The sequence below is a fragment of the Delphinus delphis genome, chromosome 1 (genome assembly GCF_949987515.2).
Source record: "Delphinus delphis chromosome 1, mDelDel1.2, whole genome shotgun sequence".
Classification (NCBI taxonomy): Eukaryota; Metazoa; Chordata; class Mammalia; order Artiodactyla; family Delphinidae; genus Delphinus; species Delphinus delphis.
Window position 1 is genome coordinate 42762351 of NC_082683.1, and position 17108 is coordinate 42779458.

At 35.8% G+C, this 17108-nt stretch overlaps 1 protein-coding gene across 3 annotated transcripts in view; it reads left to right on the top strand.

Moving 5' to 3' along the window:
- Nucleotides 1-17108, top strand: part of OSBPL9 (oxysterol binding protein like 9) — a 167627-nt gene that overhangs the window by 140502 nt on the left and 10017 nt on the right. For all 3 annotated transcript variants that reach the window (XM_060021870.1, XM_060021879.1, XM_060021888.1), the window contains 6 exons: nt 1453-1543; nt 2837-2944; nt 5974-6133; nt 12252-12364; nt 12494-12612; nt 16578-16663. In XM_060021870.1, the coding sequence (XP_059877853.1) occupies nt 1453-1543; nt 2837-2944; nt 5974-6133; nt 12252-12364; nt 12494-12612; nt 16578-16663 (677 nt within the window). The remainder of the gene's footprint in view (nt 1-1452; nt 1544-2836; nt 2945-5973; nt 6134-12251; nt 12365-12493; nt 12613-16577; nt 16664-17108) is intronic.

A 17108-nucleotide genomic window follows, 5' to 3' on the forward strand; every position in this document is an offset into this window, starting at 1 on the left:
TATTATGGCCCAGCCTGGTATCTGAAAATAGAATCCTAATGTAATAACCAGAAAGCCCTTAGAGACCATAGCATCCAGACATTTCTTCATTTTATACACTGGGAAAGTGAGGCCCACAGCAGATGAGATTTGGCAAGTCACTGGTAGAGCAAGGATTCTAGGAATTAAAATTCTAAGTCTCTGTTTCTGTGCTTTTCCTAATGCTCCAGAACCTTCTCCACTTCACTTTACTAGGCTTTTGATTATTAATGATTGTTTTCAGAGCTTCTTTGTGTCCTTTATTTTCTAGGACTAGAATATTTATGGTATGTAGACTGTTGTGACAAGAATCAGAATTCTTATGTTCAAATCAATTTAAGAGATCTGATTTAGTGATTTTTACATATTGATATTTATGCAGAGAGAGGATATAAGAAAAAAATAACTTAGGTGTTAAATAAGAATGCTATAAAAACTTTCCTATTATCTCAGTTTCCATTGTTATGTGCTTTTAAATTTTTACAAATGCTTTTGGGGCTCATCAATAAAGTATTTCTTTTCTAATTCTGTTTCAGTATTTTCTGTTACAAGCTCTACCTAATACATGTTTGAAGTTTAGTTTTCCAGATCAAGGAAAGCTAAAAAACTTAAATTTTTCTTTCTTGGGTTTTATCTAGTATAGTCTTCTAAGTGGTGGTTTCAAACTTTACTTTGGCAAAGGCCTTGGTTTAAAATCTCCCCCTCCTCCAAATAAAAAAATATCAGTAAGCTTTGGAGTCTTGTTTTTAAAATGCCATCATGCTGGCAAAATAGTGTCTTGGCTTGGAGTCAGAAGAACCTAGACTTTTTTTTTCCTCTCTAAAATTGTAACTACATGTTTGAGTATTTTTTTCCCTTCTAAATCCTCAAAAAGAAAAGACGTCCAATTAGAAGATACATTTCTTTGCCTTTAGTGACTGTAAAACTAGGTGCCTATATGGTGCAATACACATTGATAGAAGGTGGCAGTAGTATGGGATGTAAAAATAAGATTGTAGTGGTACAGATACATTAGCTAGTCATAGGTATAATGCTTATTAATACCAAAGCAGGAGAGAGCATTTCTCCATCTTTGATATTTGTGGTGAATTAAAATTTGAGAAGCACTGAGTTGAATCGAGAGGTTATTGTTTCGGCTTCCTGAAACCATTCTACAACTCTTTCCAAGTATTTTCATTTAGTTTTACCTTTCTATATGTCAGAGATTCATTCATTTTCCCTCCTTACAATGCTTCTTTAAATAATCTTATAAGAAACTCTTAGACTTCCATATAGTAAATTTGTTTTATTTCCTCTTTGCAATTTGACCAACATGTCTGTACAGCTACCCTCAGGACTTTGCTGTCAGAAGTGTGGGGTTTTCATACATTTGGGAGGGTCAATGCTGGAAGGGTATTTAATTAAAAATAACTATACTGTGCTTCTTTATCTCAGAGTACTATTAATCCTGTAGATGCAATATATCAACCTAGTCCCTTGGAACCTGTGATCAACACAATGCCTTCCCAGACTGTCTTACCTCCAGGTATAGTATAATATTTGGAAAAATGTTTCACAGGTACACTGATGACAAAAAACTTAATTTTTTATGGCAGTTGTAGTAATCTTGAAGGTGTTTTTTTTTGTCTTGTTTTTTAATAAGTAAAAGGAATTTCACAAAATACAGCCAAAAATGAACTGGAAAAATATGATAGTATTTTGGTATTGGGGCTTTTTGAGTACAGTTAAAGGGCTTTTGGTTTTCAAAGTGAGATGGAAGACAAACATGGTTACTTGGATTAGCTGCTAGGACAGAATCCTATGACCCAGGATTGATGGCTACCAAGGAAAACTTAATATACCTTGATCTACTTGAAAGTAATCCAGGAATGTTCTATTTTGTCATATTCTTTATAGCTCTGAATAATACAAATGGTTTCTTCATGGTGGACTTAAAGATAATGAGAAAGGGAGGAATGAAATTTGTGATGCCTACTGATTAGATAGATGTGTATTTTTAGGGATAGAGTAATAAATTTTTTTTTTTAACTGGCAGAGGAGGGCTTAAGGCCAACACCCACTGGTTCCTTTTACCTTTTTGTTGCATCCAACATTTCAGTGTTTTCACTGATGACATAAGTCAGAAATTTTACTGGAAAAAAAGAAAATCTTTTTAAAAATACTTATTAAGTATGTGAGATCTTTTTATGAATTTTTACTCCTTAGGAGATTGAGCTTAATATCTCTCACGAGACTAAAGAGGAAGTACTGTGCCCCATTTTAGATTTTACAAGCGGTTTGATCCTCGGGGGGGAAACAGTTTATCATCCGAAGCATTTGCTAGTTTTACAGAGTAGTTGTACTGAGGTAGTGGCCTATCTTGACTAGTCTCTTGATATCCTGCCTAGTGTCTTAGTACTAGGTAGCATATCATCATTGAGTTTAAAGGGGACTGGGGGTCAGAAAGGAGTAGTAGCATGGAACTTGACTTAATAGAATATAGTCTCAAAAACTACGGATCTTCAGGGTATTGCAGTTAAAGAGTTGTGTTTGCTACCAAATGTAAAATAGATAGCTAGTAGGAAGCAGCCGCATAGCACAGGGAGATCAGCTCAGTGCTTTGTGACCACCTAGAGGGGTGGGATAAGGAGGGTGGGAGAAAGACACAAGAGGGAAGAGATATGGGGATATGTGTATATGTATAGCTGATTCACTTTGTTGTAAAGCAGAAACTAACACACCATTGTAAAGCAATTATACTCCAATAAAGATGTTAAAGAAAAAGAAGAGTTGTGTTTGGCTTTTTCTCTAACTTATTTCACATGTTCAAATCTCCTAGAACCTGCTCAGTTGTGTAAGTCAGAGCAGCGTCCATCTTCTCTACCAGTTGGACCTGTATTAGCTACTACCTTGGGACATCATCAGACTCCAACACCAAATAGTACAGGTACAGATTTGTGTAATTCCTTTACTTCTCATAACTGCCCATTAACATTCAAGATTTGTGTGGAGATGGGAAAAAGATTGAAGAAAGGTTGTATATTTTGTATTGGAGATACCTTAGCTCTATCATTACAGTTCCATACATGGAGTGGTTAACTTTGTGATTGAACCAGAAGTTTATTAATAATTATAATTTAAATGAAATAAAATACTGCAGAGTTTTGTGTATTTGTTTACCTTAAGACTTACTTTGAAGCTCTGTATTAGCTTTTTAAAAAAATTTGCTTGAGTTGGATTTATATACTTTCTTACTGTAAAGGAATCAGATAATACAGAAGTATGAGAACAAAAGCTGTAAGGCTTCTTTACTCTTTGTCATTTATACATGTATGTACCTACATACCTATATTATAGTGTATTTTTATTGTTGTTTTTTTCCCTGACCTAAATTAGATCATGTGGTTCTGTGACTTTCCCTTTTCATTTAACTGAGAACATTTAGAGAGCTTTCTGTGTTCATACACTTAGGTACACAACATTCTTTCTACAGCTGCTCAAGTGGCTATTACTGTTTTTCTGCTGATGGACATTTATTTAGGTTGATTCCAAAATTTTCCTATTATAAGCAGTATTTCAGGGAATATCCTTGTACAGCACCTTTTGGCACATAAGAATTTTTTAAGGATAGATTTATTGGTCACATTTTTGCCAATTTTATAAGAAAAAAAGGATACTTGATTTTAGTTTGCATTTTCTTAATTTGTTTAGATTTATGGTCTTTATTTTTTCTCTAATTCACAGGGCTGCTATTAATGTTAGTATAGATTTATTTCTTGTTTTAAAACTAATTAGGTTGATGTTGGGTTATCAGTTGCACCAAATTCAAGGGAGCACTTGGTGCTTTTGTCCCTGTTATCCGGATGCCAAAACCAAAACCACTCTTGAGGACATGGGAGATAAGCCCCTGCTGTTGCTCCACAGGTTCTTTCCTGGGTGAGACTTTACCTGTGTAATAATGAAAAGTTACCCTCTGATTTTTAGCTAGTTTGAAATTTGAGTTAGTAAAGATGCTGATGTTATTACTTTGGTTTTTAAGATTTAACAGCCTGAGCAGATGTCTCCTTAATTTTGAAAGAAAGCAAGCAACAACAGCTCTCTTATTTGAAGCTCTTGGGAAAATGCTGATAAGCAGTTTGAATAATGCAGTTGAAATGTTTGTCTACCTTTTTTATGTATTTCATTACACTGTGTCATTTTAAAAACAGTATCTGTGTTTTCTTTTGTTTTTTTATAAGGAGGAATTATGTCAGAATTCTGAAACAGACAAAATTTTCCATTTGGAAATATACAAAACCTAGTCAGTTACAGACTTTGAAAAAGTTAGCAGTATTCTTTATGTACATTAATTTTAGGATCATTAATTAGTTATAAATAATTTAGGATAAATTATTTCAGAAGACAGCATTTTAAAAATATAACATTTTAGAGTAGGTGTATTTAAAAAAATTTTTTTAATTAGTGTGTGGTTTGTGTCTTGTTTTTTGTGTCTTGATTTTTCAGCCTAATTTCTTCATCTTTCTTTCCTTTATCTCTCTCACTAATACATAAAAGAAAGAAAGGAACAACTGAAAAAAGAAATGTTTTCTCTCATAAGGAAAACTCAGTTCTTTTGTTTGCAACTCCCATTCCAACTCATTTTCTTCTTGGATACATTTTCAGTTTTGTGTGGTTGCCTGGACTATTTGCTTGTTACTTGATCATTTGTAATTCCTGGTCTTTTTCTTTCTTTCTTTCTCTCTCTCTCATTTTTTTCCCCCATTATTTCAATAAGAGAAATTTATTTCCCATCTTATTGCTGCTATGGGGCGGGGCAGCGGTGGGGTAAGAATTTAAAGTTATTTGCTAAGATGAACTATCTTTGGAATTCCCACAATAAGCTTTGCCTATTTAGGCAGCAAACTTTCAGTGTTATGTTTTAAAAATATCTTTGTGAACATGGCAACTAAATGTGGCAGGTGGATGTGCTCTTTCAACTATTGAACCATAGATAGACACTGGAATGGGACACTAAAAATCCATGGATAGCTTTGGATTCATTTTTACTGCTGCTATTCTCATTTCCTTCTAGAATTGAGGCCTTGACTTTTATATTGCCAGCAGTGACTTAATTAATTTTAATCTACACCAGGCATCTGTAGCAGTTTGGCATAAATTGCCTGAGAGCCCTTAGATATCTGCTCAGTAAATATTTGTTAAATTACTTTCAGTACTTCACTGCTCTGTTTGATACTTTTACTGTTACTTTTTATTACTAGACTATGAACCAGATGATTATAGATTCTTTCTCTGGATCTCCATTAGTTTCTATTTCCTTAATTAGACTGTTTAGGAATAGGAAGATGTTCTCCTGGTTCTTTCCTTTTTCCACGTGCTTCCCATGGTAGCCCTCTCTTTTTCTCTGCCCCTGGGCTCTGGGCAACCTGACTTAAACTTAGGTAGAAAAGAGGTGAGGAGTTTGAATGGTAAGTGTTCCCAGCTTTTGTGTTTGCACATGATTGCCAAAACATATTGACTAATATGAATGTGATATCCTGAACAAAACTTTAACATTCATGTGGTTTTTGATATTCTTTCCACTTTGTATTCTTGTTGGTTCACTGCTGCATTTTTAAGGTATCTGGATCTATAGTATAAAATAAGAGCTCTGGCTTCCCGTTGTTACTGGTATCTACTATGGGACTTCTAATACCTTAACTCACACAGTGTGATTATAATCAAAAGAACTCCCTTCCTAATTACAGATGGGGACATAGTATTTTTTCATTTATTTAAAAGGCTATGTCCCATTCTATAATGTGATTTGCCTTTTTCTTTGTCTAGTTTAAATGTTGATTTCTTTACAGATAGTCTAGGGACTTCTACCAACTTAACTATTTTTTGATTTTAGAAAGGTCTGCTTTGACCCCATCTCCCTAATTTCTTCCCTTCTATTACCAACACTGTCCCCTAATTAAAAACGTTTTAACTTCCTAGGCAGTGGGCACTCACCACCTAGTAGCAGTCTAACTTCTCCAAGCCATGTCAACTTGTCTCCAAACACAGTCCCAGAGTTCTCTTATTCTAGCAGTGAAGATGAATTCTATGATGCGGATGAATTCCATCAGAGTGGCTCATCCCCAAAGCACTTAATAGAGTAAGTAGATGAACTACATATGTATTGAAATGACTCCTGATTTTTAAAAATGTAATTTGATTTTGAGACTGGTGTTAATGACAGACTCCTTTATAAATTATTATTTGGAAAAAGTGAAAAAGACAGCTTATTTTTAATTGGCTTATTGAGCAAAGCTAGTTCTGTGAGAATAGTGATTTTACTCCTGATTTAATTCAAATGGTATAATTTTGCATCAGTTGTGGTAACATGCCAGTATTGTTCATTAACTCTGGGCCTTATTTCTATAGAAACAACATTAGGAGAGGGTCAAATGAAAGTGAGTAAGCTAGGAAGTATTACTCACATAAGAGGAGGTTACCGTTACTTGTTCTGTATAGAGTAGAGATATTTGGGTGCCTATAAGCCAGGCACTATATTAGGTGGATGAATGATACAGAGGTGAATAAAGAGCCAGTCCCTGCCCTCAGGGAACTTACAGTCTATTGGGGGAAAAACAAACTTTTAAAATCCAGTGGGAAATATGCTATGTAAGAATAAGCGCAGGACTTCCCTGGTGGCACAGTGGTTGAGAGTCCACCTGCCAATGCAGGGGACACGAGTTCGTGCCCTGGTCCGGGAGGATCCCGCAAGCCGCGGAGCGGCTGGGCCCATGAGCCATGGCCGCTGACCCTGCGCGTCCGGAGCCTGTGCTCCACAATGGGAGAGACCACAACAGTGAGAGGCCCGCGTACCAGAAAAAAAAAAAAGAATAAGCACAGAAAAAATGGGAACATTTTGAAGTCCTGAGAAGTCAAGAAAGGATTCACAGAGGAGGGAGGGGATGTGATCCATGGTGAGATGTGGATGAGTAGGGAGAGGAGGGACATGGGGGTGAGAAGAGGAAGGAGAAATGGAAAGTGTTGTTCTCATGGAGATGGAACCCTAACAAGAAAGGCCTGGAGGCAACGGGAGCTTGGTTTCTTTGAGGAGCTGTAAGCTGGTGAGCATGGCTGAGTGTGGCTGCAGCATAAGTTGTGGGGAATGGTTAAGAAGATACAGAAGAGATTGACAAGGGCCAGGTCGTGAAAGAGTCCTCTTAGCCTTTTATGAATTTTGAATATTTTCTCACAAGTGATGGCAGCTGCTGGTCAGGTCTGCATTTTAGAAAAATAGATATGCCTGAACTGTGTAGAATCGAATGCAGTGGGGATGCATTACATGTAGGAAGACCAGGCAAAACTGGGTAGAAACTTGAGAAATGTTGATAACCTGAGCTAAGGTCATAGCATAGGAATGGAAGGAAGCACATGGACTCCAGAGATACTAAGTAGGCAGATTTTGGCAGATATTGATGATAGGTTTTCTCTCATTAGGAAATATTTGACCTGTTTTGCACTGTTAAATCAAAGCTAGGTATGTTCCATTGCACAGAAAAGGCCTTTACATGTAAAGTCACTTACATGATAGCCAATAAGCAAAGTACTTTTTAGCCCTACTGGTACATAGGTTAGCGGTGGTTAGACTTTGGATTCTGGAATCTTAGAAAAGAATAGGTTCTAAATCTGTTTTGCTTTTAAGGTGTGTGATCTTGGTCAAGTTATTTAACCTATGACATCCTCAGTTTCCTTGTTTGTAAAATGAGGATAATAGTTTCAACTTCAAGAGGTCATTGTGAACATTTAAATGAGAATAATGTCAAGTGCTTACTATGATGTCTGGCATGTATAATAAGTGTGCAGTAAGTGATAGCTGTTATAGAAAGCAAATTAACATTTATTTGCTTCAATGTTCTTATATTTGTTGTAGATGTAGTTGGCTTACTTTTTGCTGGGTATTTTTTCCAAGTCTCCTGCCATCTCAGGAGTTGGTGCTAGTGTTACAGCTTGGGGTTTGCTTTGAAATACAGTACAAATTTGGAAATGATTATATGTGAATTTGCAAGCTAAGTACTATCAACCAAACTTAGACCTTGAACCTTGGTTTCTTTTAGTAAGAAATATTTTGTGGCACTCCATTTCTCTCGCTCTCTTTTTCTTTTTTTAGAGATAACAATTTTTTTTTTAATTGGGGTATATTTGCTTTACAATGCTATGTTAGTTTCTGCTGTGCAACAAAGTGAATCAGCTACACGTATACACATATCCCCTCCCTCTTGGACCTCCCTCCCTCCACCACCCCCATCCCACCCATCTAGGTCACCACAGAGCACTGAGCTGATCTCACTGCGCTATACAGCAGGTTCCCACTAGCTATCTGTTTTACACATGGTAGTGTATATATGTCAGTCCCAGTCTCCCAGTTCATCCCACCCTCCCTTCCCCCACATGTCCACATGTCCATGCTCTATGTCTGCATCTCTATTCCTGCCCTGCCAATAGGTTCATGTATACCATTTTTCTAGATTCCACATATATGCATTAATATATGATATTTGTTTTTCAATTTCTGACTTACTTCACTCTGTATGACAGTCTCTAGATCCATCTACGTCTCTACAAATGATCCAATTTTATTCCTTTTTATGTCTGAGTAATATTCCATTGTATATATGTACCACATCTTCTTTATCCATTCATCTGTCAATGGACATTTAGGTTGCTTCCATGTCCTGGCTATTGTAAATAGTGCTGCAATGAACATTGGGGTGCATGTGTCTTTTTGAATTATGGTTTTCTCAGGGTATATGCCCAGTAGTGGGATTGCTGGGAGAACAGTATGGAGGTTCCTTAAAAAACTAAAAATAGAACTACCATATGACCCAGCACTCCAGTTCTGTTAAGTGTGCACATGAACTGAGAAATACAGTATCATATATAATTGCACTGTAACTATTCAGAATCTCAAAATTTATAAGGAAAATGATGATATTAATTCAGGAAGTTTTGTTACATAGTAGATCAAATTCAGATTTTGAATGTTGGAAAAGTAAAATATATGTGATTAGGTAAATACATACTGTTAGGACATGAGACTTTACTTAAGGAAGAGAGATTTGAGCCCACAATTTAAGAAGGCTAGTTTAGCAGAAAGAGTTTGGTTTAGCATGTTGGTTTCTTAATGTTTGTATGTAGGGAAATAAACTATTACAAGACCCTTATTAGCAGTTTGCCAATAGAAATTTCACTTTAATTTTTAAAATATTTTTTATGATAGTGGAGTTAAAAGAAAATAAGCATTTGGGAGAAAATTCCAAAGTAAAGGTTATTATTTATTTTTGAAGTGTTAAATCATTGTTTTCTTTAAACAGAATTAAGGACAGTCTCGATCATTAGCTATTAATCGAAACAAAGTACAGTTGAATATCAAAATGGATCATCTGTCTTCTAGAAGCCTGTAACTATATTCAGTAAAAGCTTGATAATAATGTGGTTAGCCTCATTACATCACAGATAGTCAATCTCTGGCCCCAGTTTCAGGGGTTCTCCTGAAATTTTTCTGAAATAGATAAATTTTAAATGCTTACCTGTTGTACCTGTAATAGGCATATCTACAAAGTTACCTGCAGGCTCATAGGCTTTTCTTTTTTCTCCTGTAAGCTTCCTTCTCTATACTCTCCCAGTACCCATCCCTTAACAAATACACAGTTTATGAACCTCCTATTTGAAGGGATCCAGAGTTAAATTCTTTGTCCAGCTCACCCACTCAGGCCTCCTTTTCTCCTTCAATTTCATTCTTTCCTTTTATGCCCTAATCTAGATTCCCAAACTAGTAGGGACTACAGATGTTTTATTTGGCCAGCACAGTGTTTGTTGATTTTTTTGTTTTAAAATTTTTATTTTAATTGGAGTATAGTTGATTAACAATGTTGTGATAGTTTCAGGTGTACAGCAAAGTGATTCAGATATACATTTTCCCATTAAATGGAACTTTAAATCCCTTCAAATTGAGTACGCTAGTGCCAGGTCTCTATTGTTTTATAATCTGGCCCTATTCACATATTTATGCTCTCTGCCTGGCCTCTGTAGGCATTGAGCTTGTGTGCCACCTGCTGGTCATCAGCTGCTACCACTAGTTTTCTAGCTCTCAAGTCAAGTTTCTATCTGACAGAAGAGAATTTGAAAACTTAAGTCCTTTCACCGTTCAGTTTCTAAAGACCTGTAGTAATGATAACTTCTGTGTGAGCTATGTTATTGGGTTTTGCACATTTATAAACTAGATGAAGGTGCATGTGGGAAAGAACTTGTGCTCTGGAGCCAGACATATACTTGAAATGGCTCCACTACTTACCAGTTGTGTGACCTCTGTCCAGTCATTGAACCTCTGAGACTCTGTGTATGATGAGAATAATCATGTCTCCCTTTTAGGGTTAGATTGTTATGGAGATGAACATACACAGTGTTCGGCACATACAAGGTACTCAATAAGTTTTGGATTCTGTTGTTATAATTAAGTTCAGAGCTGTACCTTTTTCGGTTTAGTTTATTTATGATCTTATGATTTAATTCTGTGCAAGTTAGCCCATTGCAGATAAACCTTTCCTGTATGCATGTCATTTTTGTCAGTGTTGCTCTTGTTTTGTAACTATAGCCTTTAAATCCTTTGTCCTGAACGAGGTAAATTATGAAATGGCTAAATGAGAATTTATCCCATTTTTTTCCATTTTGAGCTTTATTGAGCGTTTCACTTGGCCCAGACATAGTTTCTAACCTGAGTAAGGAGGAAAAGCACAGCATAAATTCATCTCTGACGTTTGGAATCTAAAATAAGATACATGTTTTAAAGAATCTGAGGTTTTTTAGATCAGTTGATTTAAAAGATTGATTCTATTTTGATGATGTATCAAAGAGCCACAAAACTTTTTGAAGATAATTTTTATGCAGCTCTTTTATTTAATGATAATTGAATTTCTCTTATCTAGTTCTTTTACTCATATTTTCCATTGGCTTTCAAAACTGGTGAGGTAGACATTAGTTATAGTACCTTGTGATGTACACTACTGAATTATCAAAGTAGCAATATTCAGTTACCTAAGGATTTTTGAAAAATAGATCAAAAGAAGGCAAGTAACCAGGACAAACTATGTTTAAATTAGAATACATATGTTCTAATATTCTAATGTTCTAACATAGGCAGAGCACAGAGGATTTTTAGGATAATGCAACTATTCTCTGCAATACTACAGTGGGGGATACTTATATTACATTTGTCAAAATCCATTGAATGTACAAGACCAAGAGTGAACCCTACTGTAAACTATGGACTTTGAGTGATAATGGCATGTCATGTAGGTTCATCAGCTGTTACACACGTACTACTGTCGTGCAGGATGTTGATAGTGGGGAGGTTGTGCATATGGGAATTCTGTACTTTCTACTCAGTTTTGCTCTGAACCTAAAACTACTCTTAAAAAAATCAAGCTTATTATTAAATAAGAAATCAAAAGAAGGTAAGTAATCAGGGCAAACTGTGTTTAAATTAGAATATATAATGTGTTTTGTACCTATAAATTTGCAATAAAAGACTTTTATGTGTGTACCATTTTATAAATAATATATGCAGTATGAGAAATTTGGTTTCTGTTTTTACCCTTAATAAGTAAACTTTGATCATTCTTTTGTTAATGTACAAATACTAGTCCTAGGTAAGTTATAATCATAGCTGTAATAATAAAATAGAGGAATCTTCCTTTAGACCCGTTAATCAGCTCATAATACCACTTACCATAAATTTACTTGTAAAAAGTAGTATGCTTTTTTATTTTTTAATTTCAAATATAATTTTCTAATGACTGGGAAGGGTGTTATTACCAGTGTGGGCTTTTATCAAAGGATCTCAAAAATATAGACATCTTTCTGAGGCTAATTAATAGACTTACCAGTTTTGAGGTTCTGGAAATGGTTGCCAAGAATTATGACATACCTACATTTATTCAAAGTAACAAAATTGGAAAATGAACTCTAGTTTTACATGCAGAGGCAAAATCTTACCAATTTTTCATGGCCTTTCAACATGGCTTGGTTGAGCATACGCCATGCAGAAAACATGAGCCTGATGGGGAGAGAGTCGGAAAGCATGTATGTATGTAACCAGCTAACTTTAAGGGTCTAGTTAGTTTCTGTCAGCTATCTCCATATATTGGTTTTAAATAGATTGGTATCTTACTATGATTTTAAATTGCTTTTTTAAAGAGCTTAAGAAGGTGATTAATTTTTTTTAGTTCCTCTGGATCTGCCTCAGTCTTGACACACAGCAGCTCAGGAAATAGTCTAAAGCGCCCAGATACCACGGAATCACTTAATTCTTCCATGTCCAATGGAACAAGTGATGCTGGTAAGCAGCCTTGGAGAGTTTACCTTTTTTTTCTTAAAAATATTTGTTTGAAAAAAAATGTATAATACTTGGTAACAGCACAGATTGGCCCAGTTTAACACCAGTCTAAGAAGATCTGTTTTATTTTAGACCTTTTCGATTCACATGATGATAGAGATGATGAAGGGGAGGCAGGGTCGGTGGAAGAGCACAAGAGTGTTATCATGCATCTGTTGTCACAGGTTAGGCTTGGAATGGATCTCACTAAGGTAAGAATCAAATTTGGTATTTACTGTTAGTCTTAATGTGTATATGTAGATTCTCAGTGATCGTATGGTGAGTGTGTCTGCAAATGTAGTATAATGACATAACTTCTGTTTATACTTTTGTCGTGTTATGAATTAATATATATGTACCTGAGTTAACTGAAAATTTTTATAAATGGATGAAATAAGGCTAGGATAATTTCATAGAGATAGTACATATGGATTATATAGATTATGATTTGGATTTTATTGGGGGCAAGCATGGTATAGTATTGGCTTGGTTAGTAGTCTGAACAAAACCTAAAGCAGTGTAGTGTGCATGGAATCAAAATGAGCAGAGTTCTGATCTCGGGGTTAGAGGACCTGTTCTTATATCCTACTTCAGCTGTTACCAAACTGTGTGACCTTGAGCAAGTCCCTTTCTCTATGATCTTTGGGTTTCTCATATACAAAATGGACATACAGTGACCTACTTTACAGGATTGTTGTAAGGAATGGAACAGGTAGTGAGTGGAATACTGTATGACACATGCTGAGCCGTATAATTATTGTGGTTCTAGATTTGAATTTGAATTTAAACTGGCACTCTAAACAGAATACCTGATTGATGTAGGAGACTGGTGTATAGGTGCCTGCGTATATCCCTGCCACTGTGCCAAAAGCCTCATCCTCTAACCTAATTCTCACCACAGCACTGCAAAGTTAGGTGTTACTGTTAACACCATTTTATAGATGAGGAAAACTAAAGCTCATAGAGGTTAAGTAACTTGGCTAAGTCTTATTTAAGCGACAGAACTGAGATTCTAATCTGGTCATAGATTTCAAAATCTGTAAACTAATCCATAATACTTTCTAGTAAGTGTCTGTAATAAAAATTTTTACCCCAAATCTAAATGAAAATGGAAAATTTTTGCAACAAACATACTTGCTGGGAAAGTTCTAGGTAAGAGAATATTTGCAGGAGATTGCCCTAAGAATTTTTTCAGTGATCATTAGATTGATTGCATAATTGCTGGAGCAGAATTGTAACTTCACATTTGAAAGATACAGCTTAATTTTAGATGTTGACATTTATAATATATTTCTTTTCTACACCTTCTACCTTGGTTGATTTTGGTCTTCAGTAATAAAAGACCCACCTAACAGTATCTTGAACAATGCTAGGTTTATTATCTCATGTAATGAGAAGTCCAGAGTAGAGTATTTCCAGGATTGACTAATTCGTAGTGGGTCAACAATGTGAGAAAGGACCTAGGTTCCTTCAGTCTCTCTGCTCTGCCATCCTTAGCATGCTGACATTCACACTCAGACCTGTCTTCCTCATCATTGCAAAATGACTGCTGCACTTCCAGTCATCACATCCTTATGCAAATATGTCAAGAGGCAGAAAAATAATTTCTTTTCATGAATTTTGTTGTTGTAATAGGGAGAACATATAACAACAGTGGCCCATCAAACTGCCAGTTGAATCTCATTGGCCAGAACTAGGCAGGTGTGCACGCCTAAACCAGTCACTGGTAAAGGAGGTTAAATGATTGGTTTAGGTTAATCCACATTTACCCCTTGATATCTGGGAGGGCCCTGTGACTCTTATGGCAACCTATAGCCTGAACCTGAACTGAATGAAAGTTCTGTTAATAGAGGTGTACATAGGCAACCAAAAGTGTGTGCCACAATCAAGTGTGTAATTTTTGCCTCACATAATTTCCTCTGCCAGATAGTCCAGGTTTGGGTTTGGAGCCACTAAAAGTTTAATTTTTGCCAAATTAGCTATTTTAGAAATCTTTATTGGCATAAATGGCTATGATTGCCAGCAGATTCTGAAATCTTGATTCCCTTGTGCATTCCAAAGTATTATTACAATAATGCCTTAAATTTGTATCTCATTTTCCTATTTATAAAAATACTTTCTTCAAATATTTTCTATAAAGAGTTATTTTCCAAATACATTGTAGTGTTTGGAAATACTATAAAGTCACATCCCGCTTACCTCATTTGGTCTTCAAAACAATCCTAAGATTAAAGCAAGGCATATAATTATCTTCCTTTTACAGAAACTTGCAGAGGTTGAATTAATTTTCCAGGGCTTCCTCACACCTAAGAAGTGACAAAATAAGTACTTGAATCCAGGTTTAAGACAACCTAACCCAGCTCACTTTTATCAGTGTTCCAGCAGCTTGACATAATGGCATGCATCCGTATAGTGCTAAAAACACTGAAGAAGATGTGTTGAATGAGAGTTCTTAAGAAAACTTTTAAGTAGGGAGGGAAAAAAAATTTTTTTTGGATTACACATCAAATCAAATTTATGGTTTTTAGCCATTTCTTCTTTTTCAAATTGCCTGTTCAGTTCTTTTGTTCATTATTCTACTGCAATAGTAATCTTCTTCTTGTTGATTTGCAAGAGCTGTTTATACATTAAGACACTTAGTCCTGTCTTGTTCTTCAGCAGTCTTAGTGATTTAGAATCTCTGTGTTCTCCAAGAGTGGAGAACAATTGTACCAAACTTACTTGCCAATCTAAGCATATGTATATTATGAACATACATGTTCTGTGGAACATTTAAACTCTGGAGCCTGATAATAAACATTCTAAATGTTAGAACCACAGTTTTTCTTTTCAAGCTTGTGTTCTATCATTCCTCTTTATATACGCAGCAATATTGGTCCACTGGTCAGTCCCTGTCACACTCATTTTCTGCCCCCGACCCCTCAGTCTGCATGTCTTGTTCTTCTGTTTTTCCCTCTGTCTCTTATAGCCTACTCTCTAAGGCTTTTCTTTAGCACCCCACCTCAATAAATTGTTTCCAAACTTTGCCCTCATTCTGGTTCCCCAAACAGAACATGATCTTTGCCTCTCCTCAATTTCCATGGTACCTTGAGCATCTCTTGTATGATATTTATCACATTCTACCTAAAATTTAAATGCTGGTATTATTCTCTCATACTTAACCTTTGCTCCCTCCATAGCATTTACCACACGATCTTGAATATAGCACATATACAGTAATTACTGCATTTAAAGGAATTTTTACTTACTATGATGCACTACTTCCATAATGAATAATGTCTAATCTGATACACATTTCAAAAACTATTCCTTCATTCCTTTTTTAATTGGTTAATCCTAATCTATCTTATCCTTTTTCCTTATTTTCCAATTTCTTCTTTACTTTCTCCTCTGCCACATTCCCAGCCCCTCAGCATTTTTCTTCATGGGCTCAGCCCCATGATGAAGGAGTTTGTTGAATCCCATCTTTATTCTCTTCTTCATTTTGTTTATTCCTTCAGTTACTTAAATTTTTCTTACTTTGGGGATAGTAACTGAAGATGCAAGTAGAAATAAGTATGGCCCTTGCATTCTAGGAGCTCATTGTTCATTTGCAGACACAGACCCATAAGCAGATAAGTTCCCTAGTGCACCTACGATGATAGAGGGGAAGTGAGCAGGCCCTGCACTGCCCCCATAACCAGACAGACCCGATTTTGAATTCCACTGAATAACAGAGAGTGGTGAGAAAATTTTTCGCCCTTTTGAGCTTCATTTTGCTCCGCTGTAAAATAAGGATGATAATTTCTTCTTAATGGGATTGTTGTACAGTTTAATAAGATAATGTGTATGTGATACTCCAGAAGGTTCATATAGGTATCAAAGGGTTGCTACTGAGTAGTTGTTGTTATTGTTACACTGATTCAGGGAGCTAAAGGGAGGTTGCAAAGAGGAAGTGACATTTGAACATTCAAAATCTCTGTTTTTCATCTGTTGGGCAGGTTAATGGGCATTCTAAATCAGAACAGTTTGAGAAGTAGGTATCAGAAGCATGCCTGGGCAGTACTTGGTGGGTGTTACTATGATTGGAATGAGTCTTTTGTTTTCATATACTTTTTTTTTTTTTTTAAGCAGTTCAGCAATCTGTTTATCTGTAGTGGAATTTGATCCTCAAGGGTCAAATATGTATGTTTTTCAGGTAGTTCTTCCAACATTTATTCTTGAAAGAAGATCTCTTTTAGAAATGTATGCAGACTTTTTTGCACATCCGGACCTGTTTGTGAGGTATTTGACTCAATATAGTAGTTTCCAATTTTTTTAAGACTTTACCCATTAGCTTTCTGCCTTGGCAGGATAGATGGATCTCTTTGCCTTTCAGACATTTCTGGGGAAAAGTGGAATTGAATATTTCGTTTGTATTAGATGCCCGTTTGCTTAGATTATTTGGCGGTGATATTGTTAGGCAACCAAGTTAAACACTTCAGAAAATCTTGAGTGCCTGTTAAGGTAGCTAGGATTTACAGAGCCAAGGCTAGGATCTTATTTGATCCAGGAATTGGTAATCACTGTTAAATTATTTACACTATATCCAATGAATTTCAGTTATCCGAGTTTAGCAAACCTTTCTAAAGCACCTAATGTTTGCCAGGAACTTTGTTATGAGCTGGAAAGGGAAAGAGTCACAGTGTCTGCCTTTGCGGAGTTTACAGACCAGTGTCCAGAGTATAGC